General features: G+C 34.6%; 1 protein-coding gene across 1 annotated transcript in view; it reads left to right on the top strand.

The window, feature by feature from the left end:
* ADGRL3 (adhesion G protein-coupled receptor L3) overlaps positions 1 to 25,011 on the top strand; it is a 417,871-nt gene that overhangs the window by 79,170 nt on the left and 313,690 nt on the right. The window contains exon 2 of the mRNA XM_080796369.1: positions 9,591 to 9,804. Within this exon, the coding sequence (XP_080652495.1) occupies positions 9,591 to 9,804 (214 nt within the window). The remainder of the gene's footprint in view (positions 1 to 9,590; positions 9,805 to 25,011) is intronic.

Genomic DNA, 25,011 nt, shown 5'->3' on the forward strand with positions numbered 1-25,011 from the left:
AATATTTTACCATTTTTTTCTCCCATATTCACATTTTGTTTCATGCTTAATAACCAGCTTAAATTTGCTACCTTCAAAAAATCTTTTTTAAGCACCCAAGCACGTTTATCACTCCATAACTTTTTAATCTGTTCTATATAATTCACTGTGCTTCATAATGTTTTAAGCCTTGCATAGTATGCACATTCTCTAACTACACGCTTCTGAAGTCCCATGGAGACACTTAGGAAGAGTCTCAGTACTTTTGCTCTGAATCATCAGCCCATCTGCCCTACCCTTCTCCAGACTTTCACTCTTCTGATCTTGTTGTCAGTGTCCTATAACCATTTGTTTTTAGTAATGATGGATACCATCTCTTGGTTTTTGGGGACTTAGCAAAAGTCACATTATTAATCAGTGTTCTCCAGATTGTTGCTGAGCTATATTGATGAGGAATATAATTTCTAAAACTATGAAATTTTATGTATCAAATATCTATTTTTTTGGATATACATATGGATCCATATATAGAGACATATATATATATGTAAAAAGTTATATTTGTATATTAACATAAAGAGATTTTATTATGAGGGATTGACTCATGTAACTATGGAGGCTGAGAAGTCCAATGATTTGCTGTTTGCAAGCCGGAGGCATAGAAAAGCCAATGACATAGTTCCAGTCCAAACTCGAAGGCCTGATAATCTGGGGAGACAGTGGTATTAGTCTCAGTCTGAGTTCAGAGGCTTGAGGTCTGGAGAGCCACTGTTGTCAATCCTAGTCCATGTCTGGCGTTTTGAGACCAGAAGCACCAATATCAGAGGGCTACGGAAGGTGGATATACCAGTTCAAGCTCAGAGCAAATTCATACTTCTTCTACCTTTTTGTTCTCTTTGAGCCCTCAAAAGATGGGATGATAGCCACCTAAATTGGTGAGGGTGATCTTCTTTATTAGCGTACTGAATCAAATGCTCTTTTCCAGAATCACCCTCACAGACATACCCAGAAATATTTTACCAGTTACTCGGGCATCCCTTAGCCCAGTCAAGTTGACACATAAAATTGATCATCACATGCATGAATTTTTACCATCTTCTTTATTTTATGTGGTAACATTGAAGCTCCTTCTGCCAGATTTTGAAATCTCATTCTGAATAGAATGACCCCTAGGTCTGAGATAATCTCCAGTGTGGTGGGAAAATTCAAACAACACCCATGGCTTATGTTTAATAACTCCCAGTGGCCACACTGGGTGTGGTGATCAATATATAGTGAAAATTATATTAGCACATCTTCCTTATTTCTTTGCATTTTATGATTGTATTTACTAAATTTTTGTTTATCTTGAAGTTATAAATATTACTCCTAAGAATATTTTAAATAGCCAGGTTTGAGTTTTTGACATATAGAAAACAAACCAGATAATTGTGAAAAGTGAAAATTGACATAGTTTTAGAAATTTTATCCCTCATGAACATCATTGAAAGATACTGTAGATTATAATTTTATTGAATGTTGAAAAGTTATAACAAGGAGATAGAAATTCATTTATTCAAATACTTGCTACATTTTTTATACATTCTCTGAGTGGACAATTTCCCTTGAAGGCCACTATTTTTGTATAAATAACTTCAAAAAGTAAGATTAATGTTACCTTCATGCTGAAGCTCTGTAAGTCAAAAGTATAGCTCAGCATTAATTGTTTTATAATATTTCATTCATTAGTACTTTTTTCCTCTAATTTCAGAAATTTTACATTTCATGTTTTTTAGGTTTTTTTTTTAATTTTTTGGTTTCTTTTATTTTATTTTGCTTTGCTTTTGCCCTCAGAACATAATTGCCTTTGGTTATTCATTTAAGGTATCAGTTTTATCTATCACTGTGTTACACTTTATTCAATACTATAATATTTAAATTATATGTATTTTTTGCTGAAATAGAGATGTTGAAATTCAGTGTATTAGAGGTTTACTGGTAGCAGATGTACTTTTAAAGAAAGTAGATGATAGGTTGATATTTCATTAGGTTTTAAGTGTTATTTTTCCTGCCAAATATTTTGGACTCAATTTTCAGGGCACATTTTTTAAAACTTGGATAAATGTGCTGGCATGTAAAATGACACAGAAAAAACACATATTTAAGAAAATTATGTCATAGGCTCTTTTGAAACTCAAAATTGGGAATATATGCTTTTTGGCAGCATTTAAGTAATGAAGTATTTTTTAAAGTCATTAGCAGTAAGTAGAAGCTAGCCCACTTCCAGATAGTTGTGTCCCTCTCTGTAATTAAGAAATGCCTTTAAAATCATTGCCTTTGGGGCACCTGGGTTGCTCAGTCATTACGCGTTTACCTTCGGCTCAGGTCGTGATCCCAGGGTCCTGGGATGGATCCTTGTGTGGGACTCGTTGTTCAGAGGGAAGCCTGCTTCTCCCTCTCCCACCCCCCACCCCCGCTTGTGTTCCCTCTCTCACTGTCTCTCTTTCTGTCAAATAAATAAACAAAAATCTTAACCCCCCCCCAAAAAAGGGCTCCTGAAAATATTTTAAAAAAATAAAAAATAAAATCGTTGTCTTTGATTCACAAATCATTTTACTTCTTTCTTATTGGAAACCCGATCTCTTTCCTTTTCATTTTAAAGTTTTCAAAAAAGCCTTTTTTTCTCCTCTTATGATTATTTGCATGCAGAAAAACATGTTTTTAGCATCTATTAGTAATCATTTTTTCAGTGCTGAAGACTGTATTTATACATATTTATATATAAATTAAATGATATATAATATAAAATTATATATATGTACACATATGTGTATATATATAAAATCTGGTGGCTTAAGTGATATTTGAGCAAAGGGATGGTAATATTAGACTTTCTGTGTGGGTCATTTATCATATTTTTCTTTTATTGATTGGGTAATTCTTTAGGTTCTGTGTATAAGTTTTAGCGTCCATCCTTTGAACATTTCTCCAGTGGCTTGAAACAGTAAGTGTTTATTATCTTCCATGGTTTCTTTTAGGTTAAGAATTTGGGAGTAGTTTAAGTAGTTGATTCTGGCTCAGGATCTCTCATAGTTTTGTGGTTACTGAAAGGAAGGCTTTCTGGTGTTTGGAGCATCATCTGCCAAGGTTCCTTACTTGCCTGCCTTACTTGTCTGTCAGAAGAGGGCTCAGTTCTTTACCTGGATCTCTCCATTGGGCTGGTCCAGTGTTCTCTGGTGGTTGGCTTTGCAAAGAATGAGTTATCAAGAGGGACGCTGAAGCTGCAATGTCTTGTTAATGAACAACACTTGGAAATCACACACACTCATTACTATCACATTATGTCCGTTAGAAGTGAGTACCTAAGTAAAGCCCACGTTCAAGGGGAAAGCGAAATGGAGGACTTACAAAGAATAGTGAACATACTTGAAAACTGCCATATGGAGCTCTTTAATAAAACCTACACTCCCTCCCTAGGTTATCTTATCTACTTACCTACTATCTTATTTATTGCTCTAGTTCCCAAATTTATAAAGATCTCTTTTCTGAGTCATTAACCTGTATTCAACTTTTTACCGGATTTTTTTCATGAAACTATCGCCAGTTGCTTATGCTTATTTTTGCTACCCACCCTTTTACCTTTTATGTGCAGCCAATCACCAAGTCATGCAATTTTTTTTGTTCCTAAATATAGATAAAGAATATTCCCTGTCACTGTTCATTTAAAGCAATTATTTTGTCCGTACTGCTAAATTTGTCTTCTATTTTACATTCTTTAAAAAAAAAAAAAATCCTTTAGTGGATTTAATTTTACTTAAATACACTGGCTTTGGGTTAAAGTAGAAAGGTAAGGGAATGGAAAATAAACACAAATATAAGCTGTTTTGCTAATATTTTTGTATTCACAACAAATAAACATATAGAGCAGGCTGAGGATTTCAGTCTCTGCTAAATGGAGATTAGGCTACAGGCTTTCCTTTTTTAGTGGATTTTTGAGTATGTGGAGTAACTCGTGGAAAAATGAGGTTTGAACAGGGCGTTGAAGGCTTGGCCCAAGGAGATAGGTGCACAGGTACACACGTGCATGCACACACCTGCTTGATTCCTCTGTCCTGTAGTTAAGTTTCCTTACCCTCAAAGCAGTGGTAAGTGGTAGTCAGGTTAGTCAGTTTATTCAGTTTCTCACTTCCTTGAAGAGATACACAGAGCCCTTCTCTGTGTGACTCTGCGGCGTGCTTCTCCAACATTTCTTCAGTGGCCACTGATATTCCAACTTCTGCATTCATTCTCCTCTCTATAGATGCTCCCTGCGCTACTTCATGCCGGTCCCATGGTTTTAGTCTGTATTCTAACTCCTGAGTCCAACTGAGAGTTGAAGATTTATTTATTTATTTCAGAGAGAGGGAGAGAATGGGGCGGGGGAGGGAAAGAAAGAGAGCGCAGGCACTCTGCTGGAGGGGCCGAGGGAAGGGGAGAGAGAATCTCAAGCAGATTCTATGCAGAGTGGGGAGCCGCACTCAGGGCTCCATGTCACCACCCTGAGATCACAACCTGAGCCCAAACCAAGAGTCCCGAGCTTAACCGGCGGGGTCCCCTAGGTGCCCCAACAGTTGAACATTTTTAAATGTTCAATGTTTATCCTGACTCCTTAAACTCAACATGTTTAAAATGTAATACGTTATACTGTGTTATGCTCTCAACCCACTGAGTGTAGCTGCTCGCCTCTGTGTCTGTGTTTACTGTTATTCTTACTGATATCCTTTGTCTTAAAATCAGTATCCCAAGCGCCACTCCCTTCTTTGAAAGCTCCCCTCCAGTGCCCTGGGGCTATCCTAGTAAGTCTCTGAGCCCTGTCCTTGGGGTCCACAAAGAATCATGTGGCTTGGGTTTGGTCACCAGCGTTTAGCCACTGCCTCCACCCCCACCTCACATCCCCAGACTGGTATCTTTGTTGTTATCATCCACAATTCACCAAGGACTTTAGGCATTTTGAGTCAAATGTCACCAAGCAGCTTAGCAGTAGAGCAGAGAGCCCCAAGAAGGTCGAGAAGAGGTTTTCACAGCAGACTGGCTGAGGCCTCAGAAAAGAAAACATGAAAGTGATTTGTGCTGACACAAGTGAGTGAGAGGAACACTTTTCGTTAGGTGTGTGCTTGCCGTGGAACTGGGGCATTTGCTGAGATTCTGCCTATCCTTAGTAGTGAAGCTTCCTTTCATCCAAGCCTCCTTGGTCCCATGGACAGTGGATAGCTCCCTAGTGCAGCATCCTACCCGGTTATCAGATTTTACATCTGAAGGTTTTTCCAATTTATTCGGCTAATATCCATTACATATCTCGTGTTAATACTCTGTTCCTTGTTATAGCAGATTAACTCATGGTATAAAAGTGAGTTCAAGGGCCCCTGGGTGGCTCAGTGGGTTAAAGCCTCTGCCTTCAGCTCAGGTCATGATCCCAGGATCCTGGGATCAAGCCCTGCATTGGGCTCTCTGCTCAGCAGGGAGCCTGCTTCTACCTCTCTCTCTCCCTGCCTCCCTGCCTGTTTGTGCTCTGTCACATGAATAAATAAAATCTTAAAAAAAAAAAAAAGGTGAGTTCAAGAATATGCCTTCTTTGCCCCAAATTATTTTCCCATAGCTGCTTCCGAAAGCCCAAGGCAGTATTACCCAAATACAATATGTAATAGACAATTCTATGGACTATCCTGCATTTGTATTGTTAAATTTTCCCATGTCTTGGTTTTTTTCTCTACTAAGCAAAATCTCTCCATTGTTAGCAAGATAACTGAATGGTTAAAAGAAAACAAAACAAAACAAAAACTTTTAACTTAAGCATTTTTTTTCCATTGGACTTTGGTCACTGATTAAAGCATTTAGCAATATAATTAAAAGTAATTTAAATAGCTAATTAGATAATGTTATATTTTCCAGTAATGCATTCCTTTAAACAAAACATCCATCATTTAGGAGTGCAATTTATCAGTGGGTTACTGATACAAATGCAATTATATGTTAAATGGAAGAAAGCATCCACAAATCAACTCAGGCTCTCTGTAAAAATTGCCAAATACATAACTTTTGTGTAATTCTTACAGGGTCAAAAGAGATACATGGAAAATTTTGGCCTCCACATTTTAGTTGGCTTTGCAACTGTCTAATGTCTGGTTCTAAATCATATTTTTGACAGTTAAGAACCAGAATAACGCTTTCCCAATGTATACATTTTGACAAAACTTGACTGATGCATTTAATTAAGCAAATTGTCCACTTAGTCAAACAAATGCTGTAAGTGTATGATTTGCTTATTTGTTTTGTTTTCTTCTTAAATTAACTCATTTTTTAACTTAATTTAACTTAATTGTTTAAGTTAAAATATAGCCAGACCAATTCAATGTTTGGAAGCACTTTCAATGTTATTTTTAACATAGTTATGCCAAAGTTAAGAAACAAATTGCCTTTTAGCAAATGTTAAAAAAATGTCCTGGAAAATTCTGATTTTGAAAACCTTTTATTAAAACCGAAAATAAAAACCGAATCAACAAAAACAACCTCTGTAATTCCATACCTAAGTCATGAAACTGGATCCCCAAATTGGAATACTTTTCTTATTCAGTGATTCCATTACTTAAAATACTAAATACATTAATGAAAATATATTTATCCTTGAAAACTGAAATCTCACCTTTTTTTTTTTTAGAAACCTCATTATTTAAAAGAACTTCAGTTTAAACAACCATCTAATTTCAGAATGGTAGATAAATAAGGATATTTTATTTTAAGAAAAATATAAATGAATATTTCAGAAATTCAGTGTCTCTCTATTGTGGGAATACCCTGTCAAAATGTTGACTCAAGAGCAAACTAAAAATAATGTTACAACCAGCCTCTAATTATGTTAACTCTCTGATGAATGATATGGATGCGCTAGATTCTTCTGTGTGTATGTGTGTGTGTGTGTGTGTGTGTGTGTGAGAGAGAGAGAGAGAGAGAGAGCAAACAAGATGTTGAATAACATCCAGAATGGAATTACTTGTATGTGCTGTTTGTGAACTCTTAAGGGACCTGCTCAGAAGTTATGCATGCAGTGTATGGTACAGTTGTAGCTTTTCTGAAATTGTAGAAATGAGGCGAAAACTAATATCTTTCTCAATTTTGAAATAATCGTATGGTTTCACAAACCAAATCAATTTATTTTTTAAAGGTTATTTATTTTTTGAGAGAGAAAGTGAGCTAGAGAGCATGAGCAGGGGCAGAGGGAGAGGGAGAAGCAGAGTCCCCACTGAGCAGGGACCCAAGGTGGGGCGCCATTTCAGGACTCCAGTATCATGACCTGAGCCCAAGGTGATGCTTAACCAACTGAGGCACCCAAGCGCCCCCCAAATCAATATTTATGTTAAGTTTCAAGTGAAAATATTTATAGCAACAAAATTTCTCTCTCTACCTCCTCTCTATTTTCACTTCATTGCTTCCCTCCTCCCTTCTTTTATTTTCACATTTTATGCTTTGTAAAAAAGTCACAAGAAAAGTTGCGTACATTTATTTAAATACATATTTTTATATATGTATGCAGTAGTGAGTTAATCAAATATTAATACATATATATAGCTTTCATGTATCTCTGTAATTATTCCTAGTATGTGGAACTCAACTTAGTAGATGATTGGTAAACATAATTTAGAATTTCAATTTTATGCTTTTAAAAGAAAACTTGAGGGGCACCTGTGTGGCTCAGCGGGTTAAAGCCTCTGCCTTCAGCTCAGGTCATGATCCCAGGCTCCTGGGATCAAGCCCCACATCCGGCTCTCTGCTCAGCAGGGAGCCTGCTTCCTCTTCTTCCTCTCTCTCTCTGCCTGCCTCTCTGCCTACTTGTGATTTCTGTCTGTCAAATAAATAAATAAAATCTTCAAAAAAAAAAAAAAAAGAAAACTTGAGTTTTTACAATTAAACATTTGACTTTCTTCCTACTGATTATGTTCACAGTCTTGGAGTGGGAAACATAAATTTGACATGAAATGATGGGTAATTCCCTGTGTAAAAATGAGTTATATATGTATGTTCAGCAAACATCTAAAATCAACAAACTAAAAGAACCTATTTGCCACAAATATAAAGTACCAATTTTTAAAAATTTCTTATTAAACAAAAAACTTTTACAATAGTGAACCATGTATAAATGTAAGCAAGCAATTCATAAATAAAAGGAATGTGAAAGGTTGATGAACATGAAAATATATTCCATGGTACAAATAGAATACTGAAAAATTTGTAAGAAGGATATTGTACCACTATTTGTCTACTACATTAGCAAAATTCAAGGGAATTGGTAATATGTTGTTTTGAAATGAAAAGTGCTATTGGTAGAACTATACCTGTTTATTAAGTTTTTTAGATATCTAGTTGTTGATTTTTGCCAACTTGAAATACATTTTCCCTTTGGTCCATCAGTTTCATTTATAAAAATATACTATAAAATATATTTGGTTTTCTAAAATATTTTAGCTATGGTACACAAATATTTTTATACTTCCTTACAGTACTATGACAAAAACATATGGACATTCCCAAATGTTCATCAATGTAAGATATATTATATAAGATTTATAGGTATATAAAAGACAGCCATTAAAAATGATGACTACGATACAGAAATGAAAAGACATGTTGATTAAAGGAATAAATAAAATAAATCAAGGTATCAAACAATATGTGTAGTGTAATACTACCCGAATAAACTATAAAGAAGGGTAGGAGGAAACATATAATGTCTATTTGTTTTTGTATAGAAAATTCTAATAGGAAGGTAACCACAATGCTAACTGGTTATCTCTTGACAGTGGGAGAGAGTGTGTGGAGAGAGCTGAAGGAAAATTTAATTTTTCTCCATATAAATCTCTATTTTCCTAAAGAACACTTATTATCAGTGTAATTACATTGTAAAGTATACTGATTATGTTAATTATTACTGAAAAATGAAACCATGTTTTAAAATGGAAATAGAATCCTTAGGATTATATAAATTCAACAATAATGCGATTTTGTTGGATGACTCAGTGGTTAAGTATCTACCTTCAGTTCTTGTCATGACCCCAGTGCCCTGGGATGGCACCCTGCATGGGGCTCCCTGCTCAGTGGGGAGGCTGTGTCTCCCTATCCCTGGCTTTCCCCTACTTGTGCTTTCTCTCTGTCTCTCTCTCTCTCTATCAAATAAATAAATAAAATATTTTTTTAAAATGCAATTTTTGGTAATAGTTTCCATAAAACAAAATGAAACAAGGTACAAGAAACACAATACTCCTGAGGTTTTCCTGAGAATCTTTACGCACTCGATAATATTTCTACATAGACTTTACCTCATATACCAGCCAAAGTTTTAGAAAATCTGAGTGTTCTTTTTCTTTTATTTATAAGAAAACTGTATTAGGTAAGGTTTTATGAAATAGCTATTACTCTGAGATTTTTAAAAATCTTGTAAAGTTACTAAAGTGAAAAATTTTCTATTTTAATTAAAATTGTTAATTGCAACTGGTTTATTTTTTGGTATTAGTTTATCCCAAACACTGGAAAAGCAAACACATGTACTTTTCCTTCGTACGTAATAAAGATGACTTAATATTTCTTTCTCCTCCTTCCGGTAGCTTTCAGCCGTGCCCCAATTCCGATGGCTGTGGTCCGCAGAGAGCTCTCCTGTGAGAGCTACCCCATAGAGCTCCGCTGTCCAGGAACAGATGTCATCATGATAGAAAGTGCCAACTATGGAAGGACTGATGACAAAATTTGTGACTCTGACCCTGCTCAGATGGAGAACATACGATGCTATCTGCCAGATGCCTATAAGATTATGTCTCAAAGGTATGATACTTCTAATATTCCTTTTTTGTGTGTGCATTTAGTATAAATTCTTAACCGTGAATCTGTGTGACATACTGAGCTTAGGTGAACACAAATAGCATTATATATTTTAGAATAATTTGAACTACTTTTTCAATTTAACTGGTTTCCAATATCACTAAAATGCTAGCATTAGAGATTGCAAATGGCATTTGGAAATTATTAAAATTTATTAGATTATTATTAAGTTTCATGATGTACTCTGACTTCTCTAGAATTGGGCTCAATAGCTAAGAAACTAAATTTATTTTTCACAGTTTCCAACACAGACTTTTGTAATTTTCTCCAGAAATTACAGAAAAATTATTTTACTGCTAATAAATATTTTCTGTCAGTGTATGAAAAAAGTAAAAGTTAATAGATAGTTTTCATAACCACTAATCAAAATGTAATAAAAGGCTATTGATTAATGATTTTTTGGCCTTGAAAAACAATGAAAAAGTATTATTTTGTTACCTAGTATATAATGTAATTCATTTAAGCTATTCAAAATATTATCATATTCAAATAATATAAATTAAGTTATCATATAATATCACTGGATAAGGAAAAGAAGGTCTTCAATTCTAACAAAACTGGTCAATAGGAATCCATACTATGGAAGGTTTAAATTATACTAAGATTTCTTGATAAATTAGCTAAGTATTATATATATATCTCTTAAATATTTGTTCAATATTACTATGATTTCTTAGAAGTTAGTTAAGTCATTCATTTACTATAAGCCTTCATACTTTCTGACTAAATATGCTCACAAAGTAATTTTAAAATAATGAATAAATTAGTTATTTAGTGAATTGCTTTTTTCGATAGGATTTCTATTTAGCCAATTATTTTCTTCTATTATTTAAGGAGTTCTTAAAATATAGGGGAAATCATGGCATATGTAAAAATCAACAAATTCAAGTATATAAAACAAGAACAATAGTTCTCAAGGCTTATCTTTCTTGTGCTTGAGAAAGCCTGCATTATTTTTAGCTTTTTGTCTAAAATTCTGACGACTAAAATGCTGATATGTATCTTTGTGTATGATTAATATATTGATAGTATCTTATTTTTTATAAATAATTGTATAAATTGCTACTAGAAATTATAACATGCCTGGTTTTTGATGATCAAAACATCTGTAGTATACTTGAAGGATGATGGTCTCTCTGGGCAAATCTGAGGGCTTTTGTTTGTCTATTTCTAAAACGCTAACTCATGCTAAGGTGAATATTAATGAGAAATAAGGTTTTTAAATTAGAGATTCCATGTAATAGAAGTTTGGTTGCATTTGGTTCTTCTTGTGTGTCTCTTTCATTGTTAATCTCATTTTGTGTCTATTCTTGTTACACATTTGACATGCCTCCAACTATGGTTAAATTCTCTGATGTTATGCCTAAAAGAAATCTAATTGATTTATCATGTGTAGGTGTTATAATGGTGTCTGTCCTGAGTGGTTTTCCATGTGGAGTATGAATGAGCATTAAGACTAAATGGTTATTTTATTTTATTTGTTTCTGCCAGACCCAACAAACAAAAAAATAGATTCTTTGAATCCATTTGAGGTGTGGGTTGAGGAGGAAATTCTGCTTTTCTGTGATTAGCTTTTCATTTTAAATGTGGCAGAAGCATTAACTTCAGTAGCTCTTTGATCTCTTTATGATTTCCATTGAAATTGTTTTAATCCTTTTATTGATATTATTAATGGCTCCCAAAATAAGCCCTTAATCTTATAATTATTGCAAAAAATAGTTACAATGGATCCTCTCAAGCTGCTGAATTATATGGGATGTGTCTGTAAAGTGACAAATCTGAAGAGTAAAATTGCTTTAAGCACCCTGAGTGAATCATTTGTGGAAGCCCCCTGGTGGTTTCTCAAGTAAGAATTGTCAGCTCAAATAACTGTGGTTAATTCTGCATGGAGGCGAATTCCTTGGTTGTATTTGGACTGCTAAATAGACTACATTTATACTTGCCCAAATTAAATGCTTTTGACTCTTAGAAGAAATCAGGTTCCATCTTGTAAGTTTCCAAGAGATGAGATGGCCACGTCTCCTTCAGCTGCTTTATAATTAATGAACTTTCACTGTTTTGCCAGTGGCAGCATATTAAATAATGCTAATAATTTCTAATTATGATGTGGATGTATCATAATAATAACAATACAGAGAGCTTCAGTGATCCATTTGAATTTAGATTATAATGGGGAAACTTTTCTAAGAGATATTTAGATAGTTACTGTTTTCACTCATTTAAAGTTCTAGAAATACATTGTATCAATATCTAAACATTTTTAAGTGTGTCTCTGGATCAGAGAATTATATTACAAAATACAAAATGTTTTCATGTATCCTTGTATAACCTTCTTAAACAGCCTTTGTAACTCATTTCAGCCTCATAAATTAGATGTGTCACAGGCAAGGACAGACATGAAATAGTTTTCATGTAGATGTTTGAATACACATTGAACAAATACATAAATAAAACTGTATAATAAAATTTAGTTTTGTATGAAAAACGGGGGACTTGTATCAGAAGGGTATGGCACGTAATGTCCATATTTTTCCCTAGTAGAACTTTGCCATTTGAAATCTTCTCTAGAGGAACCAGATTCTTCACTGTCTGGTGGATGACACCTCATTTTCTCAAATCCAAGTGTGTTCTGTCGCCATTTTGCCCTCATCCCCTCCGGAAGTTCTGTGCTTTTCCCTCTTCTTTCGTTATCCTACTAGAAGACTTATTAAAATGTCAGAACACATTTCCTTATCCTTCTCAGAACTTCTGTTCTCACTCACTTGTTATCGTCTGCATCCTTCTTTATTGCAGCTAAACATTAATGAACCCATATTATCATACCCCAGAGATGCCTTGTCTAAAGTAAATCGCAGGCTTCTAGAGGGCAGACCTTCTGTTGATTTTACCTAAAACTACCTTCTGATGTTTAATGGTGTGTCAATAAATAACTAAATGTGCTCTCTGATGGTGTCATGCCACTTAAAATCTTAATTCTATTATCGGAGTGATTTTTGTTTCTTTCTATTTTACATTGACACGTTTCAGAGATTTGAAAAATGGTACATATAGCTTTAGAACCTAAATGTGAAAAATGACTGTTGGCAACTGATAACTGCAAAAATTTTACATTTTGAATGCAGCTGAGGTTTCGTGTTATCTTCAGCTATTAATGGAAATATTTCCATTTTTAACTCCACCAACACTTGAAATTCCGCAACGTGCAGTGCCCCGTGACAACTTTGGAGTTTGGTGGATGAATAAGCCAGGCATGGTTCCTGCCCACACACCGATAGCTTTTTGGCAGATAAGACACAAACAGCTAGATTATTTGCTCAGTGTTTTATTTTTACATCATTTATGTTTATTGAGGCATTGAAAAAAAGGAGGAAAGCTCTTTTGGCCAGATGATATTAAAGAGTGTTCAGTGGAGAGGGAAGGTTAAGCTGGTCCTTGAAGGATGGCAGCATTGGTAGAACCAGAAGAGACCAAAGTGATATTAGATATATAATATTTTAGATATATCAGATATATTAGGCATATAAGATACCAAAAAGAACATGAGGGGACAGATTCCCTTCAATGACCCCTCACCCAACCTCTTCTGCCACGGCTTCCAGAGTTTATTGGTGCCTGCTCTGCACAGCCTAGTCTCTCCAAAGCCTCCTTGAAATGTGCCACTTCCTGAGGCCAGCACCTCACCAACCTCCCCACAGACCGAGTTCACCTGCTCTTAAGAATCCTTGATAAATGGATGATAAACTAGCTTCATGCTATCCCCGTTGTCAATACAAAGTCCTGTTGCAGTGCTTCTTAGTAGTTGGACAAAAACTCCATCTACATGTGGGAAGTTTGAGTATCATATGACTTCCTCATGCCATCTTTTTGGACATATATTTTATTTTTATTTATTTATTTTTTGGACATATATTTTAATTATGTGGTATAACAATATTACTTTATGTAGAATTACTTCTATTATTCAAATTGAAAAGGGATTTGTGAACAGGTATATATGTATGTGTATATAGTGTACATTTATTGAGGTATAATACACATATGGAAAATTGCACATATCATAAATATATACAATTTAGTGGATTTTCACAAACCAAGCTCAGGTTAAGACAGCATCTCAAAGGTCTTCCTTTAAACTCTGCAGCAGCCATACTCCACCCCTGCCCCAAGTTTTACTGCTGTTGAGCTTCTAATACCTTGTTTTGCCCATTTTACAATTTAAATGTATGAATTCATATAGCATATGTTTTTTGGTGTCTGGCTTTTCTCATTCATTGCATTCATTTTTATATATAACATTATTGATACATTTTTATATATCATATATCGTATATCATATTTTATATATCATATAACATATATTGTATAATCCACTCACTTGAAGTATAATGATATTTAAAGTAATCTGCCAGTTTACCAAGTAGTACAATATTACCATAAATCAGTTTTAGAATATTTCCATCACCACATTAAGATCCTGATGCCCATTACTGATAACACCCCCATCTCCTTCCCACACCACACAATGATTAATCCATTTTCTGTCTATATGTTTATTAATGCATTGTGTTTTAAGCTAAAAAGTGAATTTTTTTTAAAGATTTTATTTATTTGACAGATATCACAAGTAGGCAGAGAGGCAGGGTGGTGGGGGGGAGTAGGCTTCCTGCTGAGCAGGAATGTGGGGCTCTGTGGGGCTCCATCCCAGGACCCTGGGATCATGACCTGAGCCAAAGGCAGGGGTTTTAACCCATTGAGCTACCCAGGCACCCAAAAGTGAATTTTTAAAATCAGATTAGATTTAGTGGGGATTTCAATGGGTATAGTATCAAAGAAATAGCAGTTATTTCTGGAAACAGGGATATAAATGTATTTCTTACGTCCTGAATTCTTTTGGAATCAAAGATCTAGACATTTAACAAATACCCTCTTTAGAGTTTTCTGTCGAGTAGAGATGTTAAATATATAAAGTAAGATGATTTTTTTTCTACTTAAATGAGTGATCTGAGTTTTACTTTTAATCTTCTACCAGCATTTTAGCAAGGTTACATTGTCATATGTCCTTAGTCACATTGGGAACATGGGGAAAAAAGAGAGTGGGGGAGGGAGTGAGGAAGGGAAGAAAGCAGAAAGAAAGTTGTTTCTCATCCTTCTGGAAAAGTTAGATTTCAGTTTATATCAGTACCACTACAGGGGATTTTACAACTGACAAAAAGATCTTGGTTTTTGTTGTATTCAGTCCTGGTGAGGTTAAGAATTCTTACAATAGCAGTCAAAGAAGAAATGGCAGTGGCAGTTTCTGTGTGTACGTAACTGAATAAATGTTCTGCAGTAACTGTGCATATATATATATGAGTTTTTCAATTTGAGTATTCTCCTTCATTCCTTTAACAGAATTACTACATTATATCTTGCATTTCTCTTATGAATTATAACAGATCAAAAATAATCCCTCATATCAGGGATTTTCCATTGAATGCTTGTTCTATGCAGTAAAAAGAACAGATGGGCATAGAAACTATAATATATAACTCTTTGCCTTAAGAATTACTCTTTGTGTACATGTTTATTAAGGAGAAAAGGAAACGAAATGAAGGAAGGAAGGAAGATAAATCCCATTATCAAATCTGAAATGCAGAGAATATGGAGAAGCTGGGAATTTCCTGTCTGGAAGACATTTACCTCTTTGTTAATATATCAGCCCATTTCAATTCTGAGAACATATTTGATAAGGTCTTACTGAAATGCTTGCAGTATTGCTTGCTATTCATTTAAGTTTGAATGAAATTATGTTACGTATGTGTGCTTTGAAACTTAAGAATTTAGTAAGTGATTAAACTATTTCAGGATAGGTTAGGATAAAAGCTAAAGGGAATTGTGTTGGCTGTCTTTTCCAGACCTTGGGGAATATTAACTCTTCATGCAGCTGTTCTCAAAGTATGGTTCATGGAAATTTGAAATTCCTGAGTTCTTTCCAGGGATTCCACAAGGTCAAAACTATTTTCATAATAATTCTAACTTATTGTTTGCCTTTTTCATTGTATTAGATATAGCCACTGATTGTGCAAAAGCAATGGTAGGTAAATCTGATGCCATCTTAGCAGAGATCAAGACAGTAGAAATAATGTACTTTTAAAAATTTCTCAGTTTTAATTTCTGACATGGTACATAATAACATAACTTACATAAACTGATAATCTTTGAGAATCTTATTTATATTAAGAGTTAAAGAGGTCATGAGACAAAAGGGTAGAAGAATTGATGTTTTAGCAAATATATTTTTTTCATTTCTGCTTATGGCTGAACATTAGTTATGTTTGTCCTCATTCTTTTATGTTGCGTAATACTGAGTTTTAAAATCATCTGGAGTTTTTTTCATGAGTGAATTATTATTTTTATTGAAGTATAGTTGACACACAATATTGTATTAGCTTCAGGTATACAACAAGGTGACTCAACAATTATATATGTTATGAAATGCTCACCACGGTAAGTGTACTTACCATCTGTTACCATTCAAAGTCATTACAGTATTGTTGACTGTATCCCCTAAGCTCATTTGATTTATAAAATCTAAGAATCACTTTTTGTTTTTCGTTTATAGTGAATGATCACATTAGCTGTTTCCCCATCTCCAGTTTTTTAGGTACTTTTACACTTTGTGGTCAGTCTGTGTAGAACTTAACATCTTGTGGAAAATGTTTAAAAGATATCACCAAGGAAAGAAAGATAGTTTTCTGAAAAGGGGAGATAAAATTTTCTCTTTATCTATACAGGATAAAAACACTGTAGTAATCAACTTCAGTATAGCTTAAATTCATATGGAAAATGATAAAGCAGGTTATGAACATCAATTCTGTCACTGGTTAATTGGATACCACAGGACTCTGGAAGAGTATAAGTTCTGATGAGATTTAACAGACATTCAGAATAATACCTCAGTTGCCCATTACAGTGATTTTAAAGATTGCTAAGGCTACTGGGGTGTGGATTTCAAAATATTTTTACTGCCTTTTATGTTTCATTTTACTGATGAGGAGGCTGAGGTACATGGTGTTTAAGAAATTCACTTAAAATTACTTGCTATATGATGGTATAAATGTGACTGCTCCTTTTGGCTACAAAGCCCATGTTTTTTTTTTTAAACCTTTTTTTTTCCTTCTCAAACACATTTTTAAAATATTTAAAAATTTTTAAAAAATATTTTTAAAATATTTAAAATATTTATTTATCTATTTATTTATTTATTTTTAAATATCTTGTCTATTTATTTGACAGAGATCACAAGTAGGCAGAGAGGCAGGCAGAGAGAGAGGGGGAAAGCAGGCTCCCCGCTGAGCAGAGAGCCCGATGCGGGGCTCGATCCCAGGACCTCGGGATCATGACCTGAGCCGAAGGCAGAGGCTTTAACCCACTGAGCCACCCAGGCTCCCCTAAAATATTTAAAATATTTAAAAATAATTTTTGTTATCGGAAAGATTCTTTTCATTTCTTAGTACATTAGAAAAAGCAAGATTCAAATCCATACATAAAATATATATAGTTCAACTAATCATTTGTTGGTTAAAGAAGAGTTAAGTTTTAATAAGAAACCAGCCTTACAAAATTGATCAATATAGCCATTGAGTTACATTTTTAGGAAAATATCCTTTCCTTGCCTGCTGATTATTTAGGCGTTTTACCTCTAGCTGTAGTTTTAATATTCAGGGTATAATATGCTTGTATAAATAGGAAATATATTGTTGTTATTGGTAATAATAATACCTATTTACATTTGTTGTGTGCTTCTTATTTGCTATAAACTCTGGTAGAGAATTCACCTTTCATTAGTTCATTAATTCCTCCCCATAACACTAAGCAATACCTGTTGTTATCACTCCCATTGTACCAATGCGGTAGTTAAAACACATAGGAATTTACTTGCTGAAGAATTTATTCTAAGTCAGTCCACTGTCTTATTTGAGAGATTTAAGACTTCGTTCATTATAGCAAGGGTGATAAAATGATAAGGTATTTAAAATGCTTAAGAGCTATGCTCTTGATCATGATCATGAAGGTGAGAAACGAAACTCATTTTCTCTCATGCAAACATTCAACCAGATATTGGATTGGTTTGGCTCAGGTTTTATCCATATCCAATTACAGCCAGATGCAAATTTTTATTATTGAAGTTTTGGATAGAAATAATTTAATTATTGTGAATCTGAAGGTCTCGAGACTCTCAGCTTCTTTTTTATTTGAATCAATTGTGTTTGTGAAGCGCTTTAGGTAATTTAATGCTTCTTGGAAAAAGCAGCATTGCTAGATGGAGCTGATCGTTAACTAATACTAAATCTTTCAGCTCTAACTATTTATGAGCAAGACTTTTTTGAGAACTTCCTATAAGCCAGACAATGTTCTAAGCACTTTATATGAATTAACACATTTAATTTTTCCCTTTCTCCTGTGTAATGGGTGCTGCTGTCATTCTTCAGTAATGGTGGAATTAAGGCACACAGAGTTTAATTAAATTAAACCGCCAAAAGTTACATGGTATCTCCAAAGCTGAAATGTTAACCTAGGCAGTCCAGCTCTAAAATCCATGATAACCATTGCAATCCATCGCCTTGCGTGCGCTGTCTACAATATGCACTATTTTTTTTATAGAAGAGACTGAGCTGTAAAACAAGTGTGAACCAGTCCCTGTTACTGAAAAGAAAATGTACATGTGTCTATAGGTCTGTGTGTGTGTACAGGTTCATCCCCCACACACGTGCGCTATTAGTGGTTGCCTATCTTCTTCACATACAAATAATGAAAACATGACATGGAGCTTATTAAATGATATGGCATTAATTTATTTTCTGCCTTAGGATAAATTTTCAGGCAAAAACACTTGAGTACTTGTGAAGAAATAATTAGTTTAAAAAAAAAAAACCTATGAAATAAGATTTTGCTTTTAACGTTTTGGACTTTGTGGCAACACAATTATCTATAGCAATACTTCAGTAAAAATAAAAACAAACATTGGTTATGACGGGGAACGAGTTGAAATTTACATGGCATATGGAAATAAAATAAAGTGGATGTCAATATGTAAACTATGGAACAGGGAAGGCTTATGAGTTAGAAACTAAATACATCACATGAGTACTTTGAAATACTTGTAAATGAGAAAATGTATCATGCCAGCCTTTCTTAATTAAACTTGAATATAAGTAACAATGCTTTAAAATTTCTAATGTTTTATATAATGAGATTTTAGGTGGCTTAAATGTTCAGAAAGCTTTTGCTAATAAGTTATATAGATGAAAATAGATCTTTATTTGTACTGCATTATAGTAAATTTGTTTTATGGTATGAGTCTATTCTTGTTTAGGTTTTTTTAATTTTTCATATCTTGTAAAAATTCAATTGTGCTAAAAGCATTGCTAAATTTTTCGCCATGAATATTCTACTAGCCACAGCTTTAGCTGATCCATTGTTAATTTGTTATTAAAAATATTACCAAATACAGCCAAATGTGAAAAAAAATGCTACCAAGTATACCAAGTATAGTTAGAAAATCATTCTGTGTAATACATTTTGAATCTTCCCATTATCTGCTGATATGAAAGTACTTTAACTCTGTGATTTCCCAAGTTGTTGGGGAATAACTATTATCCTAATATTTGTTAAATGAAAAAGAGCATTAATTGGTGCTGGTTTCCATAAAATTAGATATTTACTTTATCACATGTACATCAGGAAGATATATGAATCATATTTATTTGTAGTTAGGTTTACTAAGTAGCAAAAGCAAAATATGTTTTTCATGCATATGGGCTGATTTCAATAGATAAATATACGTATGTGTGTTTTGGCTTGAAAAGACTTGAAGTCTTTCCAAAATACTAGTACCCGTAACTGTTGGTTCTATCAACCTTATGGAAATAAACATTTGGAGCTGTTTCTTAGACTTATTAGTGTATTGAGAAAGTAAATGCTTGGAGAAGAAAAGAAGTCTGCAGGAATACCGCAATATAAAAAGAAGAACACATACTTTAGAAGCACTAAAAAAGGTGAGAAGACAGGGGTGTTACAAAAGGAGGAAACTGGATGACTATAGGTTTGAATGTGAGATGATATTTAACTGAAGAGACTCTTTTCAGCTAGAATTATTTACATTGCCGATTTATTCAGAAACACTTTGATGTTCCCAAACCTTTGCCACTGATCACCTAAACCACTCAGGACATTTTACATTTAATTAATATACTTCTGAAGACTTGAATTCATTTCTCAAATATACTATACTCATGATATGTAAAACGTTCGTGACAGTCCTCTACCAATATGAGCATCTTATTATTAAAAGTAGTATTCCAATATTATCTCCTAATTTAGTAACATTGACTTATTTGTTTCATAATAGGTGTTTTTGCTTTATTTTCAGCATTATACCCATGAAGCCCACCAAAGCCTGGCTATAGGCAACATCATTGAATGTAATATATATGACCTATGTGTTTCTGATATATGTTATATCTCTATATTTTTAGCTTATATACAAAATTTTTCTGTTTTTCTCTAAACAAACCAGAAATATTTTTTTTCTTCTCATTACGGTATAAAAATACCTATGACCAGTTTGATCACTGACAACCTTCTAGAATGTGGGACTTATTTCTCTGCAGGTATTTTAGAAATTAGAGTCAGAAAAAATGTACTTCTTTTTCACAAATTAGTCTCTGCAAAATTTATCATAATAAAAGGCCCTTCACCTTTCCAAGGAATTCAAGTAGATCATCCTTGCCTGAGGAGATAGAATTCTGAATTACTTTCCAACTTGACTTCTAAAGAAATTGTAGAGTCCTTCAAATGACTTTACATTTAATTATTTCCTCCAATAGCATTTCCCTGCTGTGACATAATAAAAAAAAATTCTACAACTATAACAACAAACATTGTGTGTATTACAATATTTCACTGAAAGTTATAGAAGTGGAAAGGAATAAATTAATACAAGCATGGCAAGCCCACATGGATATTAGAGTGGGATATGAGACTCTTGCAAACTAGCAGAAAATGTGTCTCAGTGAACGTTGTGAGGTAGAAACACATATCTACAATGTTACACATTAGTGCACACAGAGGAAAAGATCATTCTTGAAGTGATGCAGCTGGATGCATATGGGATAGCTGTAATTGCATTATAAAAGCATGTCAGCAGCAAATGATAAAAAAGAAGCTGCAACGTAAATCTTCACTCCTAGATTTTTTAGTCTGCTGTACAGCAATTTCTTACAGAAAGTGACTGAAGGAAGTGTTGTTTTGATGGTCATAGCATGAACTCAACATATCCTTAGAGGGGCAGCTCTGAAAGTTGTATGTCAACACTGCCGACATACTTGTGTACACACACACGCACACACAGACAAACAGAAGAAACATAACTTCTGAGATATAAGTGTATAGGGTATTTATGATGTGTATTTCTAGGATGCAGATTAATTTCAAGGAAAATACTATATATATTTACCCAGGAATCCGATAGTTTAAATATTAGCTGATGGTTCAACTTTTCAGTTTTACTTTTTCTCTCATTTATTAAGAAATAATGTTTATTATCCATTTATGTTATTCTTTCATTTAAAAATATTTTTGTTTGTGGGGTACCTCGGTGGCTCTGTCGGTTAAGAGTTCCACTTTTTTTTATTTTTTTTAAAGATTTTGTTTATTTGATAGAGATCACAAGTAGGCAGAGAGACAGGCAGAAAGAGAGGGGGAAGCAGGTTCCCTGCTGAGCAGAGACCCAGATGCGGGACTTGATCCCAGGACCCTGGGATCATGACCTGAGCGGAAGGCAGAGGCTTTAACCCACTGAGCCACCCAGGCGCGCCAAGAGTCCCACTCTTGACTTGAGCTCAGGATGTGATCTCAGGGTCATGGGATCAAGCCCTGTGTCAGACTGCATGTTCAGCAGGGACTCTTCTTGAGATTTTCTCTCCTTCTCCCTCTGCCCCTTCCCCCACATGAGAGATTTTATTTCTGGGTAAAGAGCTCTGGTTCTGGGAAAACCTTTAATACACATCAAGTTTACCTTTGAAATTTGGAGTGTGTTTTTTGTTTTTTGGTGTTTTTTTTTGGCTGTGGTTGGGGGGCTTTCATTTCTTTAACTTCTGGAACCTTAAGTCTCATTTCTGTAGTATGTACAGTCTCTTTTTTCTACCCAACTCCTTAGGCTTCATAGCCGTAAGTAAGAATGCCATCACTTTCTTACCTTAAAATTATCTTTGGACCTAATAATGATTCCGATCTCAGGCAAAGCACATGCCCAAAAATGAAGCAAGAATGCTCACGGAAGGTACTGCTGTATGTTCTTGACAAAATGAGAGAAATAGTTGCTGGGAAGATAGTCAAAACTCTCCATTCCCTCATCCAAAGATAATGTGGTATTTTATGTGAAAGATCAGAAAAGGGTTTACCCATCAATAGAAATTACCATCCTAGGTATAATACTGTATATTACACATATAACCAGTGCTATTACCATTTCTTCAGAGTGTTTGCTTTCTGCTTAGGAGTTCATCTACACCGAAGCAAAAGACTGAATTTTGAGCTATGAAAATGTCACTAGGTGGATAAGAATGTGGCTTAGGAATGTTTCCACAGATCATTCCTTTAGGGTTGGTATTGAATAATCAAATTTTGTAGATTTTCTCTATTCTATAGAGAAAAGATTTTGAGTAGGAAAGGTCAAATGATCATCTTCCTAGATTTTTAGAGGAAAGGGTCTTATCCTTGTGAATTTTGTCTCCAGGGTCATTTCATTCTGCCAGTGTTGAAAACATCTTGATAGACCACATAAGGAACAGTCACCCACATACTGTTTACATTAGTAATTAACAGAGAATTTTAAGAGCGATTATAGGCAATGTCACCACTTCAACATTTTCCTCTTAATGAAATAACCAGCACAGTGGGAGGCCAGCTGCATTTTTAAACCCAGCAGGGGAAACCGTGGAATAGAAACTATTAAGTGTCAGAGGGAGAAGGGTTTGAATACAGAGTTTGCCACCAGCGAAAATGATAAGAAGTACTCTTAATAGGAAATGCTTCTTGGACAAGCCAATCTCGGAGTTTCGAAAATTTCAGGATTCTTTCCAAGTATACGTTACCACACCTTTTCTAGCACAGCTGGACGCTGTGGAGGCTAAGAAGCCACAAAACCTCAGTAGGATCAGAATTCTTCTTGCCTTGTGAAGACCCTCCTCCGTCAGACTAGAACACAAATTATTTAAATATGTTCTTTTACATGTACTCATAGATTTTGGAATAATGTACTCATCTTTCAGCATTCAGAATATTTTCGGAAAGAAAAAACCAAAATAACAGGAAGAACAGTTCTTTGGAACTCGAAGCTTACTAATTCCCGTTCCTCTCACTTATTTATTTGTGTGTTCATTTGTTTTCGCCTTTTTTCCCTTCTGGCATTCAGTTAGTTTAACAGCACTAATGACTAAGAATGATTCCAATCCCAGGTAAAGCACATTCCTAAAAATGCGAGAAGAAAGCTTACCAAAAGTAAATCTGTATATTCCTGACAGAAAAAGAGATAAAGAGATGCTGGGGAGGTAAGTGAAATCTCTCCATCCCCTACTCCTCATGCTGAATATCACAAAATGGTTTGCCTTTTACTATAAATAACAATGCCAATTGAAGACTCAGAGTCGGAGAATTTTTAAAATTTTTTTTTTTTAATAAACATATAATATATTGTTAGCCCCAGGGGTACAGGTCTGTGAATCGCCAGGTTTACACACTTCACAGCATTCACCATAGAACATACCCTCCCCAGTGTCCATAACCCCACCACCCTCTCCCTACCCCCCTCCCCCCAGCCCACCTCAGTTTGTTTTGTGAGATTAGGAGTCACTTGCGGTTTGTCTCCCTCCCGATCCCATCTTGTTTCATTTATTCTTTTCCTACCCCCCCCAATCCCCCATGTTGCCTCTCTTTCCTCATATCAGGGAGATCATATGACAGTTGTCTTTCTCCGATTGACTTACTTCACTAAGCATGATACCCTCTAGTTCCATCCACGTCGTCGCAAATGGAAAGATTTCATTTCTTTTGATGGCTGCATAGTATTCCATTGTATATATATACCACATCTTCTTTACCCACTCATCTGTTGATGGACCTCTAGGTTCTTTCCAGAATCTCAGAATTTTTGAAATCTCTGTAGTACCAAAGCCCTGACAAAAACCAAACCAAACCAGAGAAGACAAACATTTTTCCCACATGGCGGTGCTTCAATTTCAAAAGAAAGAAAACCAGTGCCTCAGTTTCAATCTTTGGGCGAGTAGAGCTAGAACACCTGATGCCACATGATCTGACAGAGATTCTGCATGAAAGAAGTGGTGTTTGGCACTACTTAAATTTGAATTCAAATTTTAATTTTGTTACAAGGTTTGAGTCTCAGTCCTTTGCAAATTCTCCCTGTCTTTCCAAAACTGGGCTGTGGAAACTAACCTCGAAAGGTTGGCTGGAGCTCCCCCCTGAGTGTGCTCGGGCACATCTGATCCCAGACCTAGATGCCTCGCTGACATTGCACCTGCCGTCACTCCATGTTGTCGAGGTCAAGCTAATGAAAGAAGTTGGATCTGTGATCCTGACCAGGCTTTATAACAATCACGGCTTTTAAAATTACTTAATTTTTTAATCAATAGTATTTTCTCTTTGAATAAAATGTTCAAAAAGGTAAAAAGGGAAGTACCATCACAGTTTGCCCATGGAAGGAAATAACCATGAATTCTATGCTGATTTTTTCTAGCTCTTTTAATATTCTGTATTATGTGTGAGCACACAAAAAAGTCTTAAAGCAATGTAAAATCTCAAATGATCCTTTTTCCCCTTCCTCTAGCTCAAATTGCACTTTGAAACTCGATAAAACAATTCCATATGTTCTGCTATAAAAGTAATGGCTGCAATTTTACAGAGTCCTAACATCTTTTGTTTGTTTACACATAGTAAATGAACCATTGTTAGATATCACACAGAACATGGTATGATTCATTTCTAACAGAAAAAAAAAAATGTACATATTGCTTTTAGCAGTAACCAAACACTTTAAAATTAGTTTCCATTTCAGTATGAATAAAAAAATAAAAATGTATATTATAAACACAT

Source organism: Martes martes (assembly GCF_963455335.1).
Source record: "Martes martes genome assembly, chromosome: 2".
Lineage (NCBI taxonomy): Eukaryota > Metazoa > Chordata > Mammalia > Carnivora > Mustelidae > Martes > Martes martes.